Source organism: Boleophthalmus pectinirostris, unplaced genomic scaffold, assembly GCF_026225935.1.
Source record: "Boleophthalmus pectinirostris isolate CB_2022bp ecotype Guang Dong unplaced genomic scaffold, ASM2622593v1 HiC_scaffold_7, whole genome shotgun sequence".
Classification (NCBI taxonomy): domain Eukaryota; kingdom Metazoa; phylum Chordata; class Actinopteri; order Gobiiformes; family Gobiidae; genus Boleophthalmus; species Boleophthalmus pectinirostris.
In genome coordinates this window covers 2,492,700-2,515,414 of record NW_026571473.1, presented here as the reverse complement: position 1 = coordinate 2,515,414, position 22,715 = coordinate 2,492,700, and the positions used below count along the sequence as shown (strand labels likewise).

At 38.6% G+C, this 22,715-nt stretch overlaps 1 protein-coding gene across 1 annotated transcript; it reads right to left on the bottom strand.

Annotated features, from left to right (window-relative positions):
* Positions 1-392: 392 nt before the first annotated feature.
* Positions 393-22,715, bottom strand: LOC129412073 (uncharacterized). The gene is made up of 15 exons (XM_055164974.1): positions 22,522-22,715; positions 21,835-21,993; positions 21,579-21,611; positions 21,331-21,452; positions 20,207-20,366; positions 19,129-19,260; positions 16,620-16,660; positions 16,484-16,544; positions 14,690-14,898; positions 14,321-14,501; positions 8,724-8,807; positions 4,294-4,439; positions 2,198-2,439; positions 1,263-1,372; positions 393-753 (listed from the first exon to the last, which is right to left on the bottom strand). Exons 1-15 carry the CDS (start codon positions 22,621-22,623, stop codon positions 538-540), a joined length of 1,998 nt encoding a protein of 665 aa, XP_055020949.1. The 5' UTR covers positions 22,624-22,715; the 3' UTR covers positions 393-537.

Here is a 22,715-nt window from a genome sequence, read left to right as displayed (position 1 = left end):
AGAAGGCCTGGAAAATAAATGAGACAAAAAACTAAATTTAACCAAATAAAATTACCTTTGACAGTTACACAGTGAGATCAATGTTAGGTCTCACACACAGTAGATGATGTAAGCCTGACACTGCATTAGTCCAGCACAGGTGACTGCAAGTGGAATGTCAGGCAGTGGCATGTTCTGGGTTTGTTGATGAACTGGTTTAAGCTAAATATTTACAATGACCAATGGATTCAATGGTTCAAGTATAGACGAACTGAAAGCTAATGCAATATATAGTTCTATGTATGTTTTTTTTTTAAATACACAGTAAATCATATAGCAATACAAAGTTTAAAATCACAGTAAAACTTTATTGTCATGGAATTAAAACAAAAATAGTATTAGTGCACTTTTTCAGTTTTAAAATTCTATAATAAATAAATCTGTGATTCAAGTGTGTCTAAAGATGAATAAAATATTAAAGTAGCAGTAAAACACAAGCAGTGGTATCAAGGTAGGTGAAGTGTCTAGGCCCAAGGAACAACAACGAAAATTGAGTTGTCATCCACATCCCACATCCTGTGAGGTCCTCCTGATCCGCCCACTGGCCTTAAAGCAGTGTTCCTCTGGACTCAAATATGTGAAGCCCTCAGACTCATGTACAGCTCTGTTCAGCAACCCCAACAGCTCCACAGCGCCACCTGTCCGTCTTGGTAGAAACAGCTCCAGAGTACAAAGGGAGGCAAATGGCAGACGCACAACTGATGAAACAGAATCCTGACAAAAAATCCAGAAGACAAGTTACTTGAAAATCACAAGGATAAATATAACCCCAGCCTCTTGCTCTAATTCAGAGTGTTCAACTTGCTGATATCACAGTAATAGTATCAGATCATAGAATAGTTGGTAATATAGACAACAGTACTAATATTTTGGTCAGTGAAACAGCCTCTAAAAAGATAATCTTTATTTGTCCCATAGTGGGGAGGTTCCAGTGTTGTAACGCAAAGTTCAAAACAGCACACGAGGTCCAGAATGATATATCTCTATTTTTTATACAGTATAAGTCTCGTCACTTCTCCCTCTATCCTGCCTCAAGCCAGATTCACAGAACCATATGATCAGATGTGTTTTTTTTTTCAGTGATGTATTTGAAACGAAGAAGCTCATTGGTCACACATCATTTTTTAACTAAATCAAACATATCACCTCAGATGAACAAAGGCAATGTGTGAGTACCACAGAGTATAAATACAAGGCTAAAACATAATTTCAGTTTGACAGACCTGTGAGTAGAAGCGCAGGGTGATGGAGCTGGAGAAGCCCAGAGGAGGTACCTGGTCCACTCCTGAGACAAATGTCAGGAGGTCTTCAAAGGACAGAGCAGCTCCACCATCTGACAAACAAGTAGCGAATATTATATATGTTATAAGGAAGGTGTGAACTTGCACGTCATGACATTGTCATTATGTAGAGGAGTTCATAAATTGATCTGATAAAAAGGAGGAAGACTTGGGACTCGATTAGGATTTGGAGCCCAAAAATGAAAATTTAAAGTTACAATAATGAAAGCTGTATTCGGTGATTTGATATAAGAACTTGAATTTAAAAGTATAGGACTTATCTTAACTCAAGGAATGACCTTTTTGCTCATATGCTCCTAACGTGAATCAATATTTCTCTATTTAATGCAACACTATTTTATGATCAAACACAGACACTTTCTCCACCCATTTCTCATATTGGTTAGGTCCAGAGTTAGGCCCCGCTTGTGGTAAAAATGACAAAATATCTTATTAGAAGTGCCTTTCCTTTAGACGGTGACAGCCTTTTGGGGCTTAAAAACACAAAAACCTGATATCATCCTCCAGAGTGGAATAAAAGTTGAATATGCTCCGCTGTAGCGTTTCCTTCTACACTCCGTCAAACTCTGGTCAGAGCTGCTCATGTCACATATGTGTTGACGTCACATACATCACCACCTAGTGTCACCATCGAGCTGCCTGACATGCATACCCAATCAAATTCCACTTTTGCATACGGTGGTATGCACGCAGATTTCCTCCCGAAAACGTTCTTCTACACGCGAAATAAAAAGTAAAGACGCGACACCACTTTTGCGTCTTCTGTTCAGACCCTCTTCATATAAACGTAGCCTTAATCTTGCATCATGAGATCTAGTCCCCTCCCTAATTGGCAGGAAGATTTTCTGTGCACTCACCACTGATCAGACCCAGAGCTGTCTCCCAGTGCGCCGCCGTCTCCTCCTCTTCCTCTTTCAGCTCCTCACAGTCTGAGCTGAAGCAGATGCTAAAAAGTGCTCTGAAGTTTGACAGCGTCAGAGGTCTAGAGCCTACGGAAGTCATCACTGGAGCGAAGGCCTCCCAGTGGGACCTCATCACATCCCACAGCCCGTCACAGCTGTTCAGGCCCTGGGTAAACTGGTCAATCATCCTGGACACCCTGAAGAGAAAAGCATCGGCCCTATTCATGGAGCTGCCTGGCTACTTCGGCTTCTCTCAAAGACTGTGGAGCTGCACCATTCATTGTGTATTGGGAATAGAGCATGGAAAACCGACTGAAGTTCGGACGGGTTCGGACAAATATTTAAAACTTATGTTGGGGCTCGGATCAGACTCAGACACATCAGTGTGTCAGCTGTTTCCTGTCTACTGTAAAACCAGTCGCTCTGAGAAAAGTGTTCAAAGATCAGACTCTGCACTTCTGGTTTAGATACAAATCAAAACTGTGTTAGTCCAATGAGATTCATTTGGTCTTCCGATATTCTATGTTATTAGGTTCTTTTTTCAGACCTAGAGTGTTATTTCATACCTGACAGTTTCGACTGCTCACTAGCGTCTTCCTCAGACTGGAATCAGCTGACCAGACACGTCACAGCAACATCACGTGACCACTCTGAGGAAGACGTGAGTGAGCAGTCGAAACTGTCAGGTATAAAATAATACTCTAGGTCTGAAAAAAAGAACCTAAAAACTTCAAAACTGTGTTATTATTTTTTGGGAAATGTGGTGCAAATCTTCAGATACATGATTTATAAAGCATAAAAGATTGGAGATAAAGTCCACAGGAAGTAGAGTTACTATCGTGAATCTGCAGCTTCATCTCGATCTGTGCGCTGTGTGGATGTAAACAAACACACGTGAGGAACTACTCCCACCTTTTTACTTTTAAAGAATGACTCAAATTGAATTAACATTGCAGTTTTGTGGACTGGTGTAATTATTTGCAAAGGACAATTTCTATGAGAGGTGAGGAATAAAATCTAATCATTATTTTCAGTATATCCCAAGTTTGTATTTTACATCTCTGTGTCCGTTAGAGGATCACAAACAATATCCTACATGTGTCATGAGTCAGCTGGTGAAAATTGTGTGATTTTAATTGTGCCAGGTTCGGTCGGGTTAGGACACAAATATGTTAATGCCTCAGGTCAGGGCTCGGGTTGGATTTGATCACTACTCTGTCAGATGCAGGCTGGGCTCAGACAGAAAAATTCAGCCCGATCCACACTCTAATTGGGATTTACCCGAGTCGTGCGATGCAGGTTACAGATACAGATTTACAGTCAGTGTGTTTTTCAGTCACCTTTGTTACGATGTATATACTCCGCTGGAGGAAGCTTCTGTGCTTAGAAAAGTAGGTCCTTGAGTCTCAAAATTAACACTACTAACTGAAATTAAAATGAACTGATGTTAAAATATCTATCTGAAGGATTTTGCACAGAAAAACAACTGACTTGTCATTAGATGTAATTTTATGAAGTTGTTTTGCATTCTATCTTGAGATTTAGATTAAGTTGACGCATTAGCTTTTAGACACCTACTTTTATACACACAGAAGCTTCCTCCAGTGAAGAATTTACATCGTCGTAAAGGTCTGAACACACTGTCTGATTATCCAAGTGTAACCTGCTGTCCTCTGTATAATATTTATATACAGATTTATTTTCCCATGACTCTGCACTCTTTGGAAGAACCGGAACTAGCCAAAACAAGTGGTTGTTTTCAAGTTAACATCTACCTTTTGATTTTTGTTCAGTACAGATTGGCAATTACAGGGCTGAAATTATCCAAATGATTCTGGTGAAGGTGTATGGAGTTTAAAAACACAGTGGAGCACTTCCTGTATGACATCACAAGGCGTTACAAAGTGTTTTCTGTTTGAGAGAAGAAATCATGAAACAAAACCCAACTCCAGGTCTGTTTGTGATGAGGAATCTACATTATAATAACATAGATCAGAAAATAAGGCAGTATGGACCCTTTAAAAATTGGTGGTGTTTTGATACTCTCTTACCTGTCATGGATGTAGTGCTTAACAGCTCTTTTGTAGATGTTTGAAATGTCCTCAGTGGTTGCAGAGGAGATCTCAGGCACACCACAATGAGACAGCCACTCACGCAGACTGGGACTGAACAGCCTCACATCTGAACAGGTTTGTAGCTGTGGAAATAAAAGTACAACGAGGTAATAATAACAAAAGAAACTGTGGAAATACATATAAGACTCATACAAATCCAGTCTTTATCTTGCAAAAAAAAGACAATAAGAGCAATCACATTATCAACTTTTAATCAACCAATGCGTTATTAATAAACCTTCAAACTCTGAAATTTTATGATTTAGTCGACCTTTACACTCTGAAAATCATGTTCAAAGTAAACAACAATCTCCTGTCAAAATCTTTACAGAACATGTTCAAAATCCGAAAGAGCCAATCTGAGCTCAGAGGCACGGGCATGTTTATCAAAAAGAAAACATGATGAAATTTTGTAAATCTGTTAAAGGGCTGGAGCTCTGGAACAAATGTACAGAAAACCTAAAACTGTGCACCAGTCTCTTTCACTTTATAAAGAAGTTTAAATGTTTAACTCTGGACAGACACATGAATTATGATACTGAGTTTGTGCCGTAGAACTTTGTTGTTCTGTTTCTGATTTGTTTGTTTCTTCTTGCTGTATTTATGAAGATGAACTGGTGTCAAGATGAAGCTCTGATAAAGGAACAAAGGGTAAAGGGCATAATAAGCTTAAGCTTCAGCCTGCACCTTTTCAGTCTGTGTATTTTAAATATGACTGTCTGTGAATTAATGTCAAAATATACCTGCGACTGAAATAAATAAATAAATAAAATAAACAAAGCACAAATTTCTCAGGACTCATGCCGTTTTCTGCAGCTCCTCAGACATCAACCTGGAGCCAAACAAGACGGACAGTTGGAAAACATTTGATAGTTTTCAGATTCTAGAATGTGATGAAAGCCAGATTTCTCTATTGATAACTGATAATTGACAATTGATTGTACTTTGCTATGAAATATTCAAAATGGGTAGACGGCGTACCCCTGCATAACCACACCCACTACACCCCTGATGGAGATATTTTCAAGTTTAACTCCTTAAGTGGAACGTTCTAAGCAAAGGCAATGCAAGTGGTGGACTCTCTATAAGAAAAAAATAAATAAATAAAAATATAGCTACTTATAAAGGTGCATTGTATAGGTGAGTTTCATTGTTGACAAAAGCGCGCGTTGCATGCTGGGAATTATTTTGGTCGGCGGCAATAAACACTAATTCAACATGACGGACGGAGTGAGAAAGCACGTACAGGGTATTGATCCCGGTTATTTATCCACTCTAACGGCAGAGGACCCAAGACCATTTGACCAGAAATTGGTCATAAGCATCGATGGACGACAAATCACCCTTTTCAACCCCGACAAAAGGTGGACCAAACCAAATTTCTGGTCGGAATCGCCAACTACCTGGACAAATATTCACTTGGGTGATATCCACAATGACTTGGTGGAAACTCCTGGGTCATTCACAGCAGAAAAGATGAAAACCTCCAAGAGTCTGGATGTGTTGTTGAACTTGTTGGAGTCCACGGTTTGTTAGGATCTTCTACGTTTGCTCTGTGAAACTTTGAAAGCCGTTTAATTCACCGTTAGTGGTTCTTTTCACTCAGAATACGAAAAAGACATTTTCCTTTTTCCGTGCTTCTATTTGTGCATCCGATAATGCAGCAGGAATTTACCATTATCGGGGAGAAATACACGAGGTTATGCACTGTGTTTCTTGCCTCCGACCAAAATATTTCCCAGCATGCAACGCAGGCTTTTAATAACAATGACGTCAGCTGAAACTCGCCTATAACTTTCCTGGTGGAGGGTGCACCAACTTCTTGTTTCCATGGAGATGTCCTTGGTTTACCTGGAATTTTCTACACCATCAATTTCAAAAGAAGCAATGCTGCAAGGCCAAGTTACTAGTCAGATCTTTGGAGAGGCGACTACACTGACAATGAGACGGCATGTTTTTAACGTAATTTAAGCAATAAAAATATCTGAAATTCACTTAACATAAAATAGATAATAACAGTTTTATGGCATACTATGGAACATTCAAGGCAAACCAGTAACATCTCCATGGAGGCAATAAGGTAGCATCGGACCCTCTACCTGAAAAGTTGCCTAGTGTGCCTTTAATAAAAACTAAAAACAAACAAAAAACAAGAATAAAAGTTGGAGTTGGGTTGGACAGGAGCATGGCTGTGAGTGATTTGACAGAATTAAAAGCACCATTTTGTCACAGCAGAGATCACTATTGATACCGTCATGCCACGTCACGCACCTTCTTATTTACATGTGGCTTTGACTAGGCCTGTCACGATAATGTTTTGAAGTGCAATGCATTTCTGAAGTAAATATAAATAACTAATAATACTGAAACTAATTTATGCCACTGACGTAATAACCCAAGAACAGATTTAAACCACAAAAACTATTCTAAATGTTCAATATTGTCAAAAAACGATGAGCTGTAATAAATAAACAGAACAAAATACTTTAGTTTGCATCTGTAAAGAGCCATAGAAGGCATTTATTTATTTATTCAACCTCTTAGGGTTTAACTCTTATCGGATAGCTAAAAAATAACCACAAATTTCTCACTGTTGCAAAGAAAAAGTACACACGATAAATACGGATCCCCAAAAAGTATTATTCCAGCTTTCATATATTAAATGATAAGATGATGTAATAATTATCGTATCAGTGTCACAGTTCTTAAAGTACGAATGACAGATTTTTATGATTCTCTAATTTTGACTTAATTTAATGGGATTATAACATTGTAAATATAAATTATAGTTTTACACCAATCAACAAACTATTTTGGGAGAGAATTTGAGCTCTTAGAACTTCCTCTTTTGAACATATTTTTTAAAACAGATTGATGACATCATACTAGAGAGAATTCTATCAAAAAGTTAAGCACAGTTTACACAAAATAAAGGTGTTTTCTTCTATATTTGTTAAAAATCATTTCTCCAGAAATAAAGAGATTTTACACCACTGTATAATATGTTTTTTAGGTAACAATTATGGAACTCCCTTTAGCCTGATGTCATGATTTCCAACCAGGAAGTACAATTTTAAACCTAAAAAATGGTCAGAGTGTGAAAAGAATGATTCCTTTTTTAGCCAAATCTTAAATATAATGACCTTAACCCCCAGTTTACACCAAAGTGGTAACAGCACACTCTCTAAAACCACTACAGTCGTATAAACACCGTGCGACGCATCCAGGAGCTCAAGGAATGACTCGTGATGGACTATGGAACGTTTACAGCCGTGGAGGATAAATTAAACACTTTATGACATCAGACAGAAACGTTATAAGAACAACTTCTGAAGGAAAAGGCGCGAGGAGCAACGACCAAAGTGAAATGGTGAGTAGCTTCATTAATGCAGCACCGCAGATACGGCTCATTATCGCTGTTAACTTTTGTTTTGAGATTTAAAACATAATTCATCCAAAAAACAGTGAATACATAAGCAATGTAAAAAGTTTAGTGTTTAAATGTGAGAATCCACAGAAGTCGGCGTCACAGGAGCAGCTCTGTTGTCTCTGGTGTAAATTTAACCTTTTAAAAGTAGGCTCATCTGCAGCTCTGCCTATGTTACATGCCACTGACGCTCCTGGTGTAAATTCTGGGTGTGTTTTTATTAAAATGAGTCATCTAATCTGTCATAGGCACTTTAAGAACTTATCGTAGCATCTACATCACCTACATCAACCTGTAGCTCCGGAACTACCAGTAGATCTCCACCGCCTTAAAAGTAGCTCACCAAAAGATTTCAGAATTTCACCATTGTGCTGAATAACAAAAAAATAAAAAATAAAATAAAAAATGGTTAATTAGTTGCCTTGTGTTGTAAATGTCATTTTGAAGTCCAAGTTGGTGCACTAATAAATGGACAGTGGTTTATGTTTTATAGGCATCTAACTGTACCCAAAGGCTCATCCTATTTCTCTTAAATCGTCTCAATTTCTTGTGGCTGCAAAAATGAGTAACTCTTTGGTATTTTAGTTTTGTAAAGGAGCTCACCGCAGGAAAAAGGTTGGAGACCCCTGATCTACATTATCTTCTGATTATGGACTGTTTATAAAGTGTTATATTAAAAAAAAAAAAAAGCATTAAGTGTTAATTCATTTTTGTCATTTTGGTGCAAATGCTCATGTCTTAAAACTGTCTAAAAAAATGTTTGATTTTGGCCTCTCCTTTAGTGTCAAGATAAACTGGACCAGATCAGAAGTGCCTGGACTAGAACAGGACCAGCCCCAGTTCAAAGAAGATTAGTCACATTTATTCTGAATTATTCAAAATAGTACACACACACACACCCACACACACCCATACAGTCAGAATGATTCCTGGGACTAACCTGCTGGAGATGACTCTGTATTTCAAAGTCTGCCACATCTCTCCAGCTGAAGTCGTCCAAAGAGGAGCGGTGGCCACACATCAACTGAAAAGAATGGACTGACATTAAAAGGTGTATTATGTAACTTTTTGGTTGGGGGATCCGTCACCTGCTTGTTTCTGTGGAGATGTCATTGCTCTGCCCGAAATGTTCCACAGTATGACATTAAAGACCTCTACTTTACAGTTATTCAATTACAGGTGGTTTTATTGCTCAGAAACACCTTGAAAAACAGACATTCTGACTGTGAGCGGGGTCGCCCCTCCACAGATCTGACCTGTAACTTGGTCTGGTTTGGTCTCCATGAAGATAGAAAGGTTTAATGCCACACTGTGAAACATTCCAGACAAAGCAATAACATCTCCATGGAGAAAAACATTTGACGGGAAGTTACACAACGCAAATGAAAGTGAATCTCTTTGGGATTTTCATTCAATATTAGACCAGACATATTATGCTTTTTCTGGTATTTACAATTAAACTATAACTTTTGTAGATCACTATTTCAATTATATACATTTATTATCAGTAACAAACATTTCCCAGCATTTTATAGTGGCATTTCACCAGAGCAAATACACATTCTTATTCCTGAGCGTGTCAAAGAGCGGACAGAAGCTCAGAGGGGACAGAGCTTTTACATCACATTAGACAAGCCTCTTCTGTACCTGTTTGTAACTCTCGTCATAAAACGCACTTGTTCACTTTGGCCTTTGACACAGTATGAAATGTTGAGATTTTATTAGATTCAGTTTTTATTAGATTCTGTTTTATTCATATGTTGATCACTATTTTGATACAGTTACGTCACGTCATGCACCTTCTTATCTACATGTGGTTTTGACTAGGCCTGTCACGATAATGTTTTGAAGTACAATGTATTTCTGAAGTAAATATAAATAAACAATAATACTGAAAGTAATTTATGCCACTGACGTAATAACCCAAGAACAGATTTAAACCACAAAAACTATTCTAAATGGGCCCGGTCAAGCAGAAGTAAACAGCAAGGCCAAAAAATCAAGTTAATTCATCTGATATAAAAATGTATTGAACAGATACATATGTACTCTAGTTTATGAAACTGTTGACCTTTTTTCTGTACCATTTTTGGTTCTAAAGTTCCATATGTTTTAAACAGACCATGTATGAAACATGGAACAAAAATTATTTCCCAAATTTCAAAGACCTGCAAATCATGTCAATAAATGGATGTATTTCATCATATCTTGTGTTATTCCATCTTTGAACTGTTGATGAAGGTACAGGATTTTTCAAAAAAAAAAAAATTTAAAATGATAAAAATTTGCTTGGAAGGACTGACATATTTTATAGAAATATGAGGAGAAAATTCAGTTTGTCGACTGGACAAAAGTTAGTTTGGTTGAAGATGTTTCTCAGCTCATCCAAGCTGCTTCTTCAGTTCTGGTCAGACGCTGGTGGACACTTCCTTATATCTGCAGGGAGGAGCTAACTACTCTGAAACTAACACACACACTTGTTTACAGTTTGTGTTTGTTAGTTCGACCTATTGACCTGTACAGGGTGTTGGGTCTAATTAGCAGAACAATTCATGACCATAATGGAGCTTCCACACCTCTGGACCTGACCTGACTACACCTGTTGTTCTCTTGTTTGTTTTGAATTAGGTTTGAGGATGGAGTTGTAAATAGAAATATTTTCCTTTCATTTTGAAGTAATATTAAAGTATTCGGAAAAATAAAGTTGACAAATGATGTAAAATCCTGCACCTTCTACTTGTTTGTACAGTTTTCCCTCCGTTACTTTTCCCTCCGTTACCATGACCTTTCTTAATAAAAAATCTCATGAGTCAAAAAGTAAGAGGTTTTTCAACCTAATCTTGTACCATATGGTAGAAAACTATATGAAGCAAATATTCAAACCAGTTTGTTAAGGATATGGAAGTGAGAACCAAGAGTTATCACTGTTTGGATTTATTGACCAAAAAGTGCTGCATATTTCATTCCCTCCGTTACCAACATGAGTTTTTACATTTTTTGTCAACAACTTGAAAGAATATCACAGGTTTAACTTGACCCTGTTGGAGTGTAACTCTTTCCTACATTCTGATACTTTACTTATTTCAATAGTCCCTCTAGTTTCTGAATAAGAGACATTTGAATGTCAAAAATCTGCCCCTGTTTCCCTCCGTTACCACTTGACCAGACCCAAATGTTCAATATCGTCACTAAAATATGATCTGCAATAAATAAACAGAATGAAACACTTTACTTAGTTTGTATCTGTAAAGAGTCATGGATGGTATTTATTTATTTATTTATTCAACCTTATGGCTTAACTCTTATCGGATAGCTAAAAAATAACCACAAATTTCTCACTGTTGCAAAAAAACTGTATACACACAATAAATACGGATCCCCAAAAAGTATTATTCCAGCTTTCATACATTAAATGATAAGATGATGTAATAATTATCGTATCAGTGTCACAGTTCTTAAAGTACGAATGATTTTTATGATTCTCTAATTTTGACCTGATGAGATTATAACTATTGTAAATCTAAATTATAGTTTTACACCAATCAACAAACAATTTGGGGAGAGAATTTGAACTCCTAGAACTTCCTGTAATTTTTTACATATTTTTGAAACAGATTGATGAATTCTCCCTAGTATGATGTCAAACTAAATGTTAAGCACAGTTTACACAAAATAAAGGTGTTTTCTACTGTATTTGTTAAAAATATAAATTTCTAAATTTCTAATTTCTAAATAAAGGGGTTTTAGACCACTGTATAACTTGACTGGAATGTTTGGCAGTCTGGTATTGAACCTTTCTAGCTTCATGGAGATGAAACGACAGAAGTTACAGGTCAGATCTGTGGGGAGGCGACCTCACTGCAGTCACAGTCACAGTGTTTCTTTAGGTGTTTTTGAGCTATAAAACCACCTGTAAGTGAATAAATGTAAAGAAGAGGTGTTTAATGTCACACTGTGGAACATTCCAGACAGAACCGTGACATCTCCATAGAAAGAAGCAGGTGATGGACCCGCAGCCAAAAAGTTCCACGTTGCACCTTTGATTTTGAGGGAATGCCATTATGGTTAAAAGCTAATCAAGTAAATTGTACATGTTATTCATCTTTAAATGAATCCTTTAACACTGGTTATGAGGTTAAGTAACAATGGACCTGACCCACATGACGTGAGAACAGTGAGCTCACAGTTTGTGTAACAGTCTATCACATCAATCAGCAGAAACACAAATACGAGAAGTGTAGGCGTTTTTTCTTCTAAGTGTCATTCAGTTCATACTACCTTAGTTTGACCTTATGTATTCAGTTTAAAAAAGGGAAAGGAATGGCACAAACTTGAAAATATAGTTCTGGAAAAGACTTTGTGATAGTGCCGTGGTAGTTCTGTGACTGGTTAAAGGTGAACTGTGTAACTTTGATGATGATTTGCTGCTCAAAAATACTATGAGAAACATGCACTCCTACAGTTACACACGGCACCTTTAACTGTAGACTGGCAGCCACACTTCACACTGTCAACATGTCCCAGGGCAGCTGTGGCTAAAGTAGAAGTCTACCACCTGGAAGTAGGGTTTGCCAGATACAAAACAACACTAACACTACTATCAAAACTAGGCAGACATTTATCAACTCCAAAATTAATAATTAAATAAATAGAACAAAACTGGACCTGAAGATTTTTGATTTTTACCAGAAAAATAACTAATAATGATGTAATGATCTGACTGAACCTCCTGAGGCACGGCCTATTCATTTGTGTCCTTTATAGTGGACATTGAGTCTATCTATTTTTGTCTATTTAAGTGTTTTGAAGTATACTCTTAATGGGGAGAGTAGTTAGTTTGTGGCTGCACTATGATTAAAAAAAAAAAAAAAAAAAAAGAAGAAATTAAAAGTGCAACTTTTTGAGATGACTGAGGAAGCTCGTTAGTTTTTGTTAGGTCGTTAACTTCACATTCACCAACATGTCCCTGGCGTCCATTACAGAGGACATGTTACAAAATTTGAAATAAAAATAAAATGAATAAAATGTAAATCCTAAATCCTAAATCCTAAAGGTGTTTATTTACCGGTACTTCCAAATAGAAAGAAAATCACAAAAAAGTATATATTGCAATACACTTTTTTTTTCTTCAGTTGGAGGATATTATGGCGTGACACCTTTGATTTGACACCTTTTGTTGTTTTTGTACAGTAGCCCCTGTGTCCAGAAATTAAACAAGAAGAACTTCAGTGTGTATCCAGAATAATAATAAGCAAGTTTTTTACAGGCACAAGAGACTAGATTACTGCAAAATAAAGTAAAAATAAGATTATTGGAGATTGTCTGTGCTGTGAAACAAGTGGAGAGTGGGGCTGGAGGAGGTCAGTGGGGTATGAAGGGACCTGGTTAAGGGTTGAGGACGACTTTGTATGTGGAGTTGTTTTAGATCGGGCGATATGGATATGAAATGGATATAGCCAACGCACTACTGTAGATGCTGCATTCCAAATCGGAGGGTCACATGCAGCACTTCCAGCTCTTTCTGACTCTGGCTCCCGTTGACTTACATTAGAATATCGTGTCCCCTCTGTGCAACTGCTGCTGTGAGTCTCGTCATTTGGTCTTAAAATGTTCGTATTAACCCACTCGTTCCAGGATTTATTTATTTTTTTATTTCGTCTGTCAAAGTAATCCTATTCATAACATAGAGCCTGGCTTCAAATTTACCCCTGTAACTGTGAGCATCGTGAGCATCATTTGAGCGGTGCTGAGCTCTATGGATGACGTCACGCCAGAGTCCTGTTTTTTTGGGGGGTTTTTTTGAGTTTTTTTTTTTACATTTTTGGAGACCCGCACCTGCCCAGTTCAGCACCGCACCCGCCGATAACCCGTGATTTTACTAAAGTTAAACCCGCACCCACCCGGACTCGTTAACATTTCACCCGTTACCCATCCGTGCCTGTAATAAATCACACACAATTTGAAAGCATTCTAAATGAAGCACCATTAGAATATGAACTGAAAAGTTACATCTTCAGGAATTACAATCACAAAATGAAATGATACAGTTACACTTTCTTCAGTACGAAAACAAATTCACAGACGCGACTCGGCTGTCATCACTTCACAGGGATTATTTACTGAGCAGAACAAACACTGATCGAGATGCGGGACTTTTGAGCCACACATGCCACAGACCGAACCAGGACTAACCCTAACTACTGCACTTTGAGACACCGCGGACTCAGGGTTCTCTCTCTCTCAAGATTAGTCCTAGTTTAGTCCTAGTTTAGTCCTAGTTTAGTCCTAGTTTAGTCCTAGTTTAGTCCTGGTGTAGTCCTGGTGTAGTCCTGGTGTAGTCCTGGTGTAGTCCTGGTGTAGTCCTGGTGTAGTCCTGGTGTAGTGCTGACCAACCACTGTGTAATAACTACCCGCCTGTAAAATACCAGAAAGTTAAAACCTGCCTGTTTCAGCAATTATTTGCCGGTACCCGACCTGGTGCATGACTCTGCATCACACTCTTCCACATTTTTATACAGTCTATGATTGTGACACTACCTTGAACAGATCAGGGTGCAGACAACGTGGCCCCGCCCCACCGTGAGCCAGGGACCAGCCAATCAGAACGCCCGCCTCATAGTAGCCCCACTCCTCCAGCGCCGAGAGGTCGGAGGTGAAGAGGCGGCGACCAGGTTGGCCTTCAAACAACGACGTTTTCTGGAGCTCCTGCAGCATCAGCCTGGATCCAAACAAAACAGAAAGCTGGAACACTACTGATACTTCGCAGCAGATCGCAGTATGGTCCACTTCACTTTTGCCTCAGAAGAGTATTGTTGTTCATAAACTTAAAAATAAAGGCTTCTATTTTCAGTAACATGCTTTAGGTTGGAGCCAGTGCAGCCAAAATGCCGTGCGGTTATAGTTCACCTGAAGAACTCCCGCTGCACCCCGTGGTGGCCCTCTGTCTCCTCTCCACTGAAGGACACGATGGGGACGTCTCTGAAGCAGAAGCCAGACCTCCTCACAGCCTTCAGGGCCCAGGGCAGCACCTCGCCTCTCCTCACCTGCAGGGGGAGCTCCACCCCGGCGGCATCACGTGTGAAAGAAGTAAGGACGCTCTGCAACTCCTCCCTGAGCTGACAGATAGAACACCATGATGCCAGTACCATTTCTATGTGTATCTCTATGGCGTAATGTCCAGCAGTTGTCATGGTTACACAAAGCACATATTAGCAAACACAAAAATGTATTAAAAATAGTCTAAACTCATAAAAATACTAAATTGATTTAAAGAACACATTTTCAGTAGCCTCACTCACTGAAAAACTAGTCACTCTCACCTTTTGCTCTCTAACTTGTGACCGTAGTTTTATGTGCGAGAGAAAATGTGTTGTTTGATCAATTTTGTTTGTTTTATTCTTTGAGTATTTAGACAAACTTAAAACTTTTTTTTTGACAATGCTTGCAAAAGTGTGCATTATGTTACCATGGAAACTGCTGAACATTTCACCCTTAAGATGCACATAGACCACCCCCAGTGTGATGTCACCGCAAAATATCAAAGGTAGCCTGAGGATGGACAGAGGATGGACAGAGGATGGACAGCAGATGGAAAACAGATGGACAGATGATGGACAGCGGATGGACAGAGTCCCTCACCTCCTCTTCCAAACTCAAACAGAGCCGTCCAATCAGGTTAATTTATTTCCCTCACTCATCCATCTTTTAAAACTAAATCAAACTCCTCCCACAGATCGTGCCAGTGTTTAGTGCTTCACTTCACAAGTCTGCAATGTTTTCAATTCCTCCATGTCATTTTGTTTTCAGTAATGGACCATGCATTTCTCTGATTGGCCAATCCACCTGTCAATCATTCTTATCAGAAGATCTAAAATAGATTAGGACCCAGAGTGCATGTGTTTGTATAGAACAGAAAGTCAGACTCTTAGTTTGTACAACCATAAACTGGAGGAAAAAAAGAAAAACCTTCCAGATAATACTCCCTACAACTGTACATAACTCACCCTTATATAATAGATGATACTCCCTACAACAAGTCACCCTTATGTAACAGATAATACTCCCTACAACTGTACTACAACTCACCCTTATGTAACAGATAATACTCCCTACAACTGTACAACTACTCACCCTGATGTAATGGATAGCCTATGTCCTGTCAATCATCATTTCATTGTTGCACTTCTTGTATGAAGCTGTGATTTTTATATTTTATTACTTATTTTTCTATTTTGACTTGTATTTATATCATTATGTCTTATTTGACTCTTGCCTCTTGCTCTTTTTTGCTACTTATTTAGAATGTATTATTACCATTTATATTTTTCTCTTTGTTATTAGATTATATTGTGATGTGTGAGTGAATGTGCCCAAAAAAATGTCCCTTGTGGATCAATAAAGTTTGTCTAAGTCTACGTTACGTCACGTTCTCACGGTTCACTGAAGTGCTCCGTTTCTTCCTTACAGTAAAATCACGTAACTGAGAAACTCCAGCTGTCAGTCTGTCATTAAGATGTCCACGTCTGTACTTTCTGCAATTTACACAACTTCCCCAGGTGTGATTTTTTTTTTTTTTTTTTTAAATCTCTGTCACATCTCAGTCACTGGGGCTCTGAACAAATCACCAGGTGGTATTCTGACACTATCTTGTTTTAAAAAGAAATAGTTGACACGTTTTTCCTGGTTGGTTCAGAAGCTTACCTCCTCTGACCTCTTGTTGCTAGTATCATTATCTTTGTTGACTTCTGGGCCAGCATCCTTTCTGGAAAAAATAAATAAAATAAAATTCACAACATATTTCCTTTTTGGTCAAAGCGTACTGTAACTCTTCTCTCACCTGTTGTTCTCTGATCGATACAAAGGCGTCTCACTCTTAACCTTCGGGGAGCAAAATTATCAGACAGAATTACCTAATAATTGCTGGGGAAGTTTCAGTGAATGAAGAATTTAAAACAGCATCACAGACAGGTCTATCAGCTAAACTCTGGCCTCGATTCAACAATAATTCAGCAGAGAGCAGACAGCATTACGAAATAGTTTGGCAGGACATTATGGGCACAGAGAAGGATGTTGGCTACAAGTGACAAGTTTAGACACACCCTCTCATTTAATGTATTTTAATTTGTTTTGTTTTGTTTTTGTTTTTAACTACTTTAACTCTAAGTTTTCTTCTTCCCACTCCTTTTTTTTTTTTTTTTTTTTTTTTTTTTGTGGTTATTTTCATTTCTATTATTTCACTTATGTTATATGTTCCATTGTATAAGAATGTAAATCTCTACTTGCCTAAAATAAACATAAATATTACTTTCTAGATTTTAGATACATACAGAAGATATTGAAAATATGGTGTAAGATATATGAATTATGTAGCAGTGTACCATATTTTTCGGACTATAAAGGTGCACCGGATTATAAGGCGCAATATCAATAATGTTGAATTCTCTCGCATATTTTCATACATAAGGTGTACTAAATTATAAGGCGAATTAAGTGAAACAAACAGACGACACTTGAGACTGATCCTTAGCCCAGATGTCCACGATTGTGGTGTAACTCGCCCGCTGTTACCTCCCTGTCTTGGTGAATGTGGATTATGAATGTGAATGTGGGTGGATCTTTTAAGGTTACATTCAGACTGCAGGCCTTAATGCTCAATTTGGATTTTTTTTTGTGAAATCAGATGTTTTTGCTAGGTCATTCACATTTCCAATTAAACGTGACTTGTATGTGATCTCCAGTGTGTCCCACATGAGCATTGGAGACACGACAACGTCAACCGCAGTGAGCGTCTCTGTGTTTACAGAAGTTGTCCAAACATGGACGCAGCATCGAGCACCTGGAGATTTTAAAGTTCCTCTTGTACCAGAGCCAAAACATGAACAACTTACTTGTTTTAAGGAGGAGATTGAAAAGGAGAAGGACGAGGTTTTTGGTCATGGTGTTTCTTGGGGCAATCCGTTGAAAGGAACTTTTGGCTACGTCTCCACATCCAAGAGTGGTGGGATAGTGATGTGCTTCGCTTCAGTGACATGGAGTTCATTAACAATTTTCGTATGGCGAGAAGAACGTTTGTGTACATTTGTGAGCACCTACTTGTGCCACTCTCGCGGCAGGAAACATATTCGGTGGCCTATTTCCATGAGCAAACGCATCGGTGTCGGGCTGTATTGGCTTGCAACAGGTGCTTGTTACTGCACAATAGTCAACCTGTTTGGCATAGCCAAGTCCACCGTGTGATAACCTGTAGGTGGATGAATGCACTTTGGCCGTTCAGACTGAAGTCACATGTCAAAAGATCGGGTATGTATCGGTTTTAGGAGCACATATCCAAGTGTCCTGGGTCACATTTGAAAAAATCTGATCTGTGTCACTTCAGGCTGCAGTGTGAACGTAGTCTAAGTTTTTTTTTTTGTTTGTTTGTTTGTTTTTTTTCCTATAAGGACGACTCAAATATACATTAAGTAATAATGTGTTTAATGCAGCTTTGTGCACATTTGTTTACGTTTTACAGAAAACTTAAAACCACATGACTCATTTGCGTAAACTACGAGTGCTGAAAAAAAAACGCTCTCTCCTTGTGTGCTGGTGTCCTCAGCTTCTGTCGGACTCTGCGAGGCTCCTGACTACAGTAGCTGTAATGCTCCGACAATCCATCAAGCGCTGCGACTTCATAGTTTAGCAAAGTCGCTCTAAAACATTTTGACAGATTTTTGAGCGCTGTGTACCACATAAAATCAGTTCGAGGTCAGTAAACACAACCAGAATTAATACATAAAATGCACTGGATTATAAGGCACACTGTCAATTTTTTTGAAAATTTAAAGGATTTTAAGTGCGCCTTATAGTCCGAAAAATACTGTCCTATCCCGCCAAAAACTTGAAAGAGAATTTATTATTTTCTAATCCCTGTTTAAATGTAGTTTCCTTATCACAAACAGATCTGTAGTTGTGTTTTGTTTCATTCACACATGTTTAACACACAAATCCTGAAAATTTAGGCTGAGTTATTAGCTCAAACAGAAAACGCTCTGTTCCACCTTGTGATGTCATGTGGTAGTACAGGAAGTGCTCCACTGGGTTTTAAACTCACTAGAAGTATTTGGATAATTTTAGCTCTAGAAATGCCAATCTCTGCTGAAGTAAATGTAAAAATGTAGCTAAATAAAATCACAAGGTGGATCAGAACATTTGGATCTTTGAAGATGTAGACAGACTAATAATAAAGAGTTAGTCAAACATGTGAATGAAACAAAACACAACTCCAGCTCTGTTTTTGAGGAAGTAAAAACATTATAACATGACTTCAAGTTCAGAGGTAATTTTGCGTAATATTAAACTTTAAATACCTGTGAGGGGGAGGTGTTTTGGTGAATGAGCAGATACAGAGGCCCCAGAGTAGAGACCTGGAGCACACGGGCCCCGCTCCAGCCCTCATCGGGGGCCACGGGGACGAACAGACATCTGGAGCTCTGCACACACTAAAAACAACACAAACACACCGTTAATATGCGGTTAAAAAGTGCTCTGTGTAACTTTTCTGGTAGAGGATCCGTCATCTGCTTGTCTCCATGGAGATGTTGTTGATTTGTCTGGAATGTCCCAGTGTGGCATTAAACGTATCCATCTTGCATTTACTCAATGACATGGGTTTTTATTTACTTCAAACCTTAGATTAGATTTATTGTCACTGTACAAAATATAATGAAACTTTGATAGAGCACATCTGTAGCAGTACAAATAAATATCGACACATCCCTACTACTACTACTACTACTACTACTACTACTACTACTACTACTACTACTAACTACTATACTAATAATAATAATAATAATAATAATAAAAACATTAAATAAAGAAATTGATTATTGCCTATAGTCCTATGAGGCCTTTTATCTGTGCTTGTGCTCCTGGAGCCCCAGGACTGAGACTAGGACTGAGACCAGTTTAGTCCTGGTTTAGTCCTGGTTTAGTCCTGGTTTAGTCCTGGTTTAGTCCTGGTTTAGTCCTGGTTTAGACTTGGCTTAGTCCCGTTTTACTCCTGATTCAGTCCTATCCATTTTTTCCTTTTCGTTTTAGAGACAAATAATGACAAAAATAGTTGTTCTTTCCTTTTCTTATTTTTGGTTTTATTTTGAAAAACAAATAAATGAATGCTACATGGATTCTGTAAGCAAGGAATTTACAACTTGTTGCATAAACCTGATCCAGCGGTTTCAGTTCAGACACTGCTAAGTTTTTACTGATAACTGATGCAGAGACTGAAAATAAAAAGGAGTCCAGCAGTTACTCTGAAGCCGAGTCATCAGATCACTGTTGTATCTATCAAACCATCCCTGCAACATTTGTTCTGATTTTAACAAATGTCCTTCTAAAACTCACACTTCTAACATGTAGCAATCCTGAGTGCACCTCACATCTCACCTGTAGATATGTGAAGTCCATGCTTTTCGCCGCTGCTTTCCCAAACTGTCTCTGCAGCACGAGTCTTAGTCTGGCGTCCATCTCTGCAGCCGACCAGCCCTGGTCCACCGTCATACGAGCAGTGACCGGAGACACCTCTCGTCTCTGGGAGAAAACATGGCTGAAAACAGACGAGGGTTACATTACATGCTTTAGATGCTTTTAGTTATTAGTTCTGACCCTGCAGAGCCTCTTACTTCTCCAGGTGTTTGTGGTAGCTTCTGCAGTGACACACATTTTATTGAAATAATTATATTGCAAGATCAAAATGAAATATATCAGATACTCATTCATAGTCCAATGAGGTTCATTTGGTCTTCTGATAAGTTATGTAATCAGATTCTTTTTTTCAGACCTGTCAGTTTGGACTACTCCCTGTGCTCTTTTTCAGAGTCGTCACGTGATGTTGTTGTGATGTGTCCGGTCAGCTGATTTAAACAAGTTTTGGCGCCGTCTTCCTACCTGAAAACCTGACCGGACACGCTACAGTAACATCACGTGACGACTATGAGGAAGAGCGCAGGAAGCAGTCCAAACTGTCAGGTATGAAAACAAACTCTTGGTCTGAAAAAAGAACATAATAACATAGATACTCAGTTCAGTTCAGTTCAGTTCATTTCATTTACTTCTAATAAAAAGAAACAGCATTAGTCACATATCGTGCTTTTCGAGGCACTCTTCTGCACAATTTTGCACAGTATTCACTCAGTTCATACTCGGTGGTAGCTACAGCTGCCCTGGGGTAGAGTGATCAAAGAAAGACTGCCAATCTGTGCAATCGGCCCCTCCAACCACCACTCACTCACACAAACACATTTACACTAGGCAAGGTTTGGGACTAAGTGTGTAACTAAGGACACCTCAGTAGTTTCCACGAGAGTCGGTGTTTCATCTGCTATTCCCAGTGGTTTCCCATCAACATTCTAAGATGCCCCAGACCTGATTAACTTAAGAGACTAAGACGAGAACAGGCAAGGAATACAAAACTTGGTCATGATACACACAGAAGCTCTTCCTGGTTACTAGTAGTGTATTTAGTATAAAGTGTATAAAGATTAAATGCACTTTAAATGTGTGTGACTCACCTCTCGATCTGGGCCAGGTACTGGTCTCTGGGCAGAAACACCAGATCTTTGACCACAAAACGACTATTCTGCAGAGGCAGCTTCTTCCACTTCAGACGCCCCGCTCTGTGCTCACAAGAAGACTGAGGAACAAAGGGGAAAAAAAAGAATATAAACCTTTTTTCCCCCTCATTTTGAAAAAGAAATTGTATTGTATAAAATCACAAACTTTATTATTATTAACACAAGCGTCGAAATGTAAAATGTACCTTATATTTGGACACCTTAAGAGAATGGAGAACCTGCAAAATAACAAAATAAAATCATGATTTGAAGGCTGATGCTTATTAATTAAGGTATTAAGAGGGATTAACTTAAATATGGACTAAATAAACAGTAGTACTAACATGATTCTAAAGCAAGGTTTGACCAACTTTAAAACTAAATTCAGATGTTTAAATGTAATGAAACAACTTCTAATGCATTTGAAACCGCAGTGACATAACAAAAGTGCCCGCTGCTCACCTCCATCTCTATGAGCATGTCGTTCTCCACTCCTGTCCTCTCCTGGTTCTCCTGGTTCTCTGCTCCAGTGAGGGCCTCTCTGCTCAGCCTCCTGTCCAGTGAGAGGCTCCTCCGTCTGGGCTCTTTTTCTCCCTGGACCAGCGGGTGCTCCACGAGTCTCTGAGTGCAACATAGAAGAGAATAGATGAAACTGAATCTCCTGTAGTGACATGTCATTGTGTAACTTTTCTGATGGAGGGTCTGTAAAATGCTTTTCTCCATGGAGATATTATCACTTTGTCTGGAATGTTTCACAGTATGGCATTAAACCGTTCTATCTTCATGGAGACCAAACCTGACCAAGTTAAATTAGAGGTCAGATCTGTGGAGAGGTGACCCTGCTCACAGTCAGTATACCTGTTTTTCAAGGTATTTTTGAGCTATAAATCCAGCTGCAATTAAATAAATGTAAAGTACAGCTGTTTAATGTCACACTGTGGAACATTCCATAAAGACAAATGACATCTTCATACGAACAAGCAGGTGATGAACCCCAACCAAAAAGTTATACAAGTTATAAAAGACTGTGGACACCATTGGAACTGAAAACGCTCTTTTAAGCAAACACATTTTAATTCTTTTCAAAACTATGGTAAGAAATGATACCATATTTTATTTCATGTTTACTGAACTGTCCTGAACACAAACCTGGTGTAGTCCCTGCGTTTGGATCAGCACGCACGACTCCTCAGAAGAAAACAGCTCCATCTCAATGCTCTCTTTGACAGACACCTCCAAATCGGACTTCATCCTGTTTGCAAACTCTCAAAACTGGTTTAAAATTCAACTTTCACAAAAAAATGACTCCCAACATTTCTGTTTCTTCCACCTTCCCTTCAAAC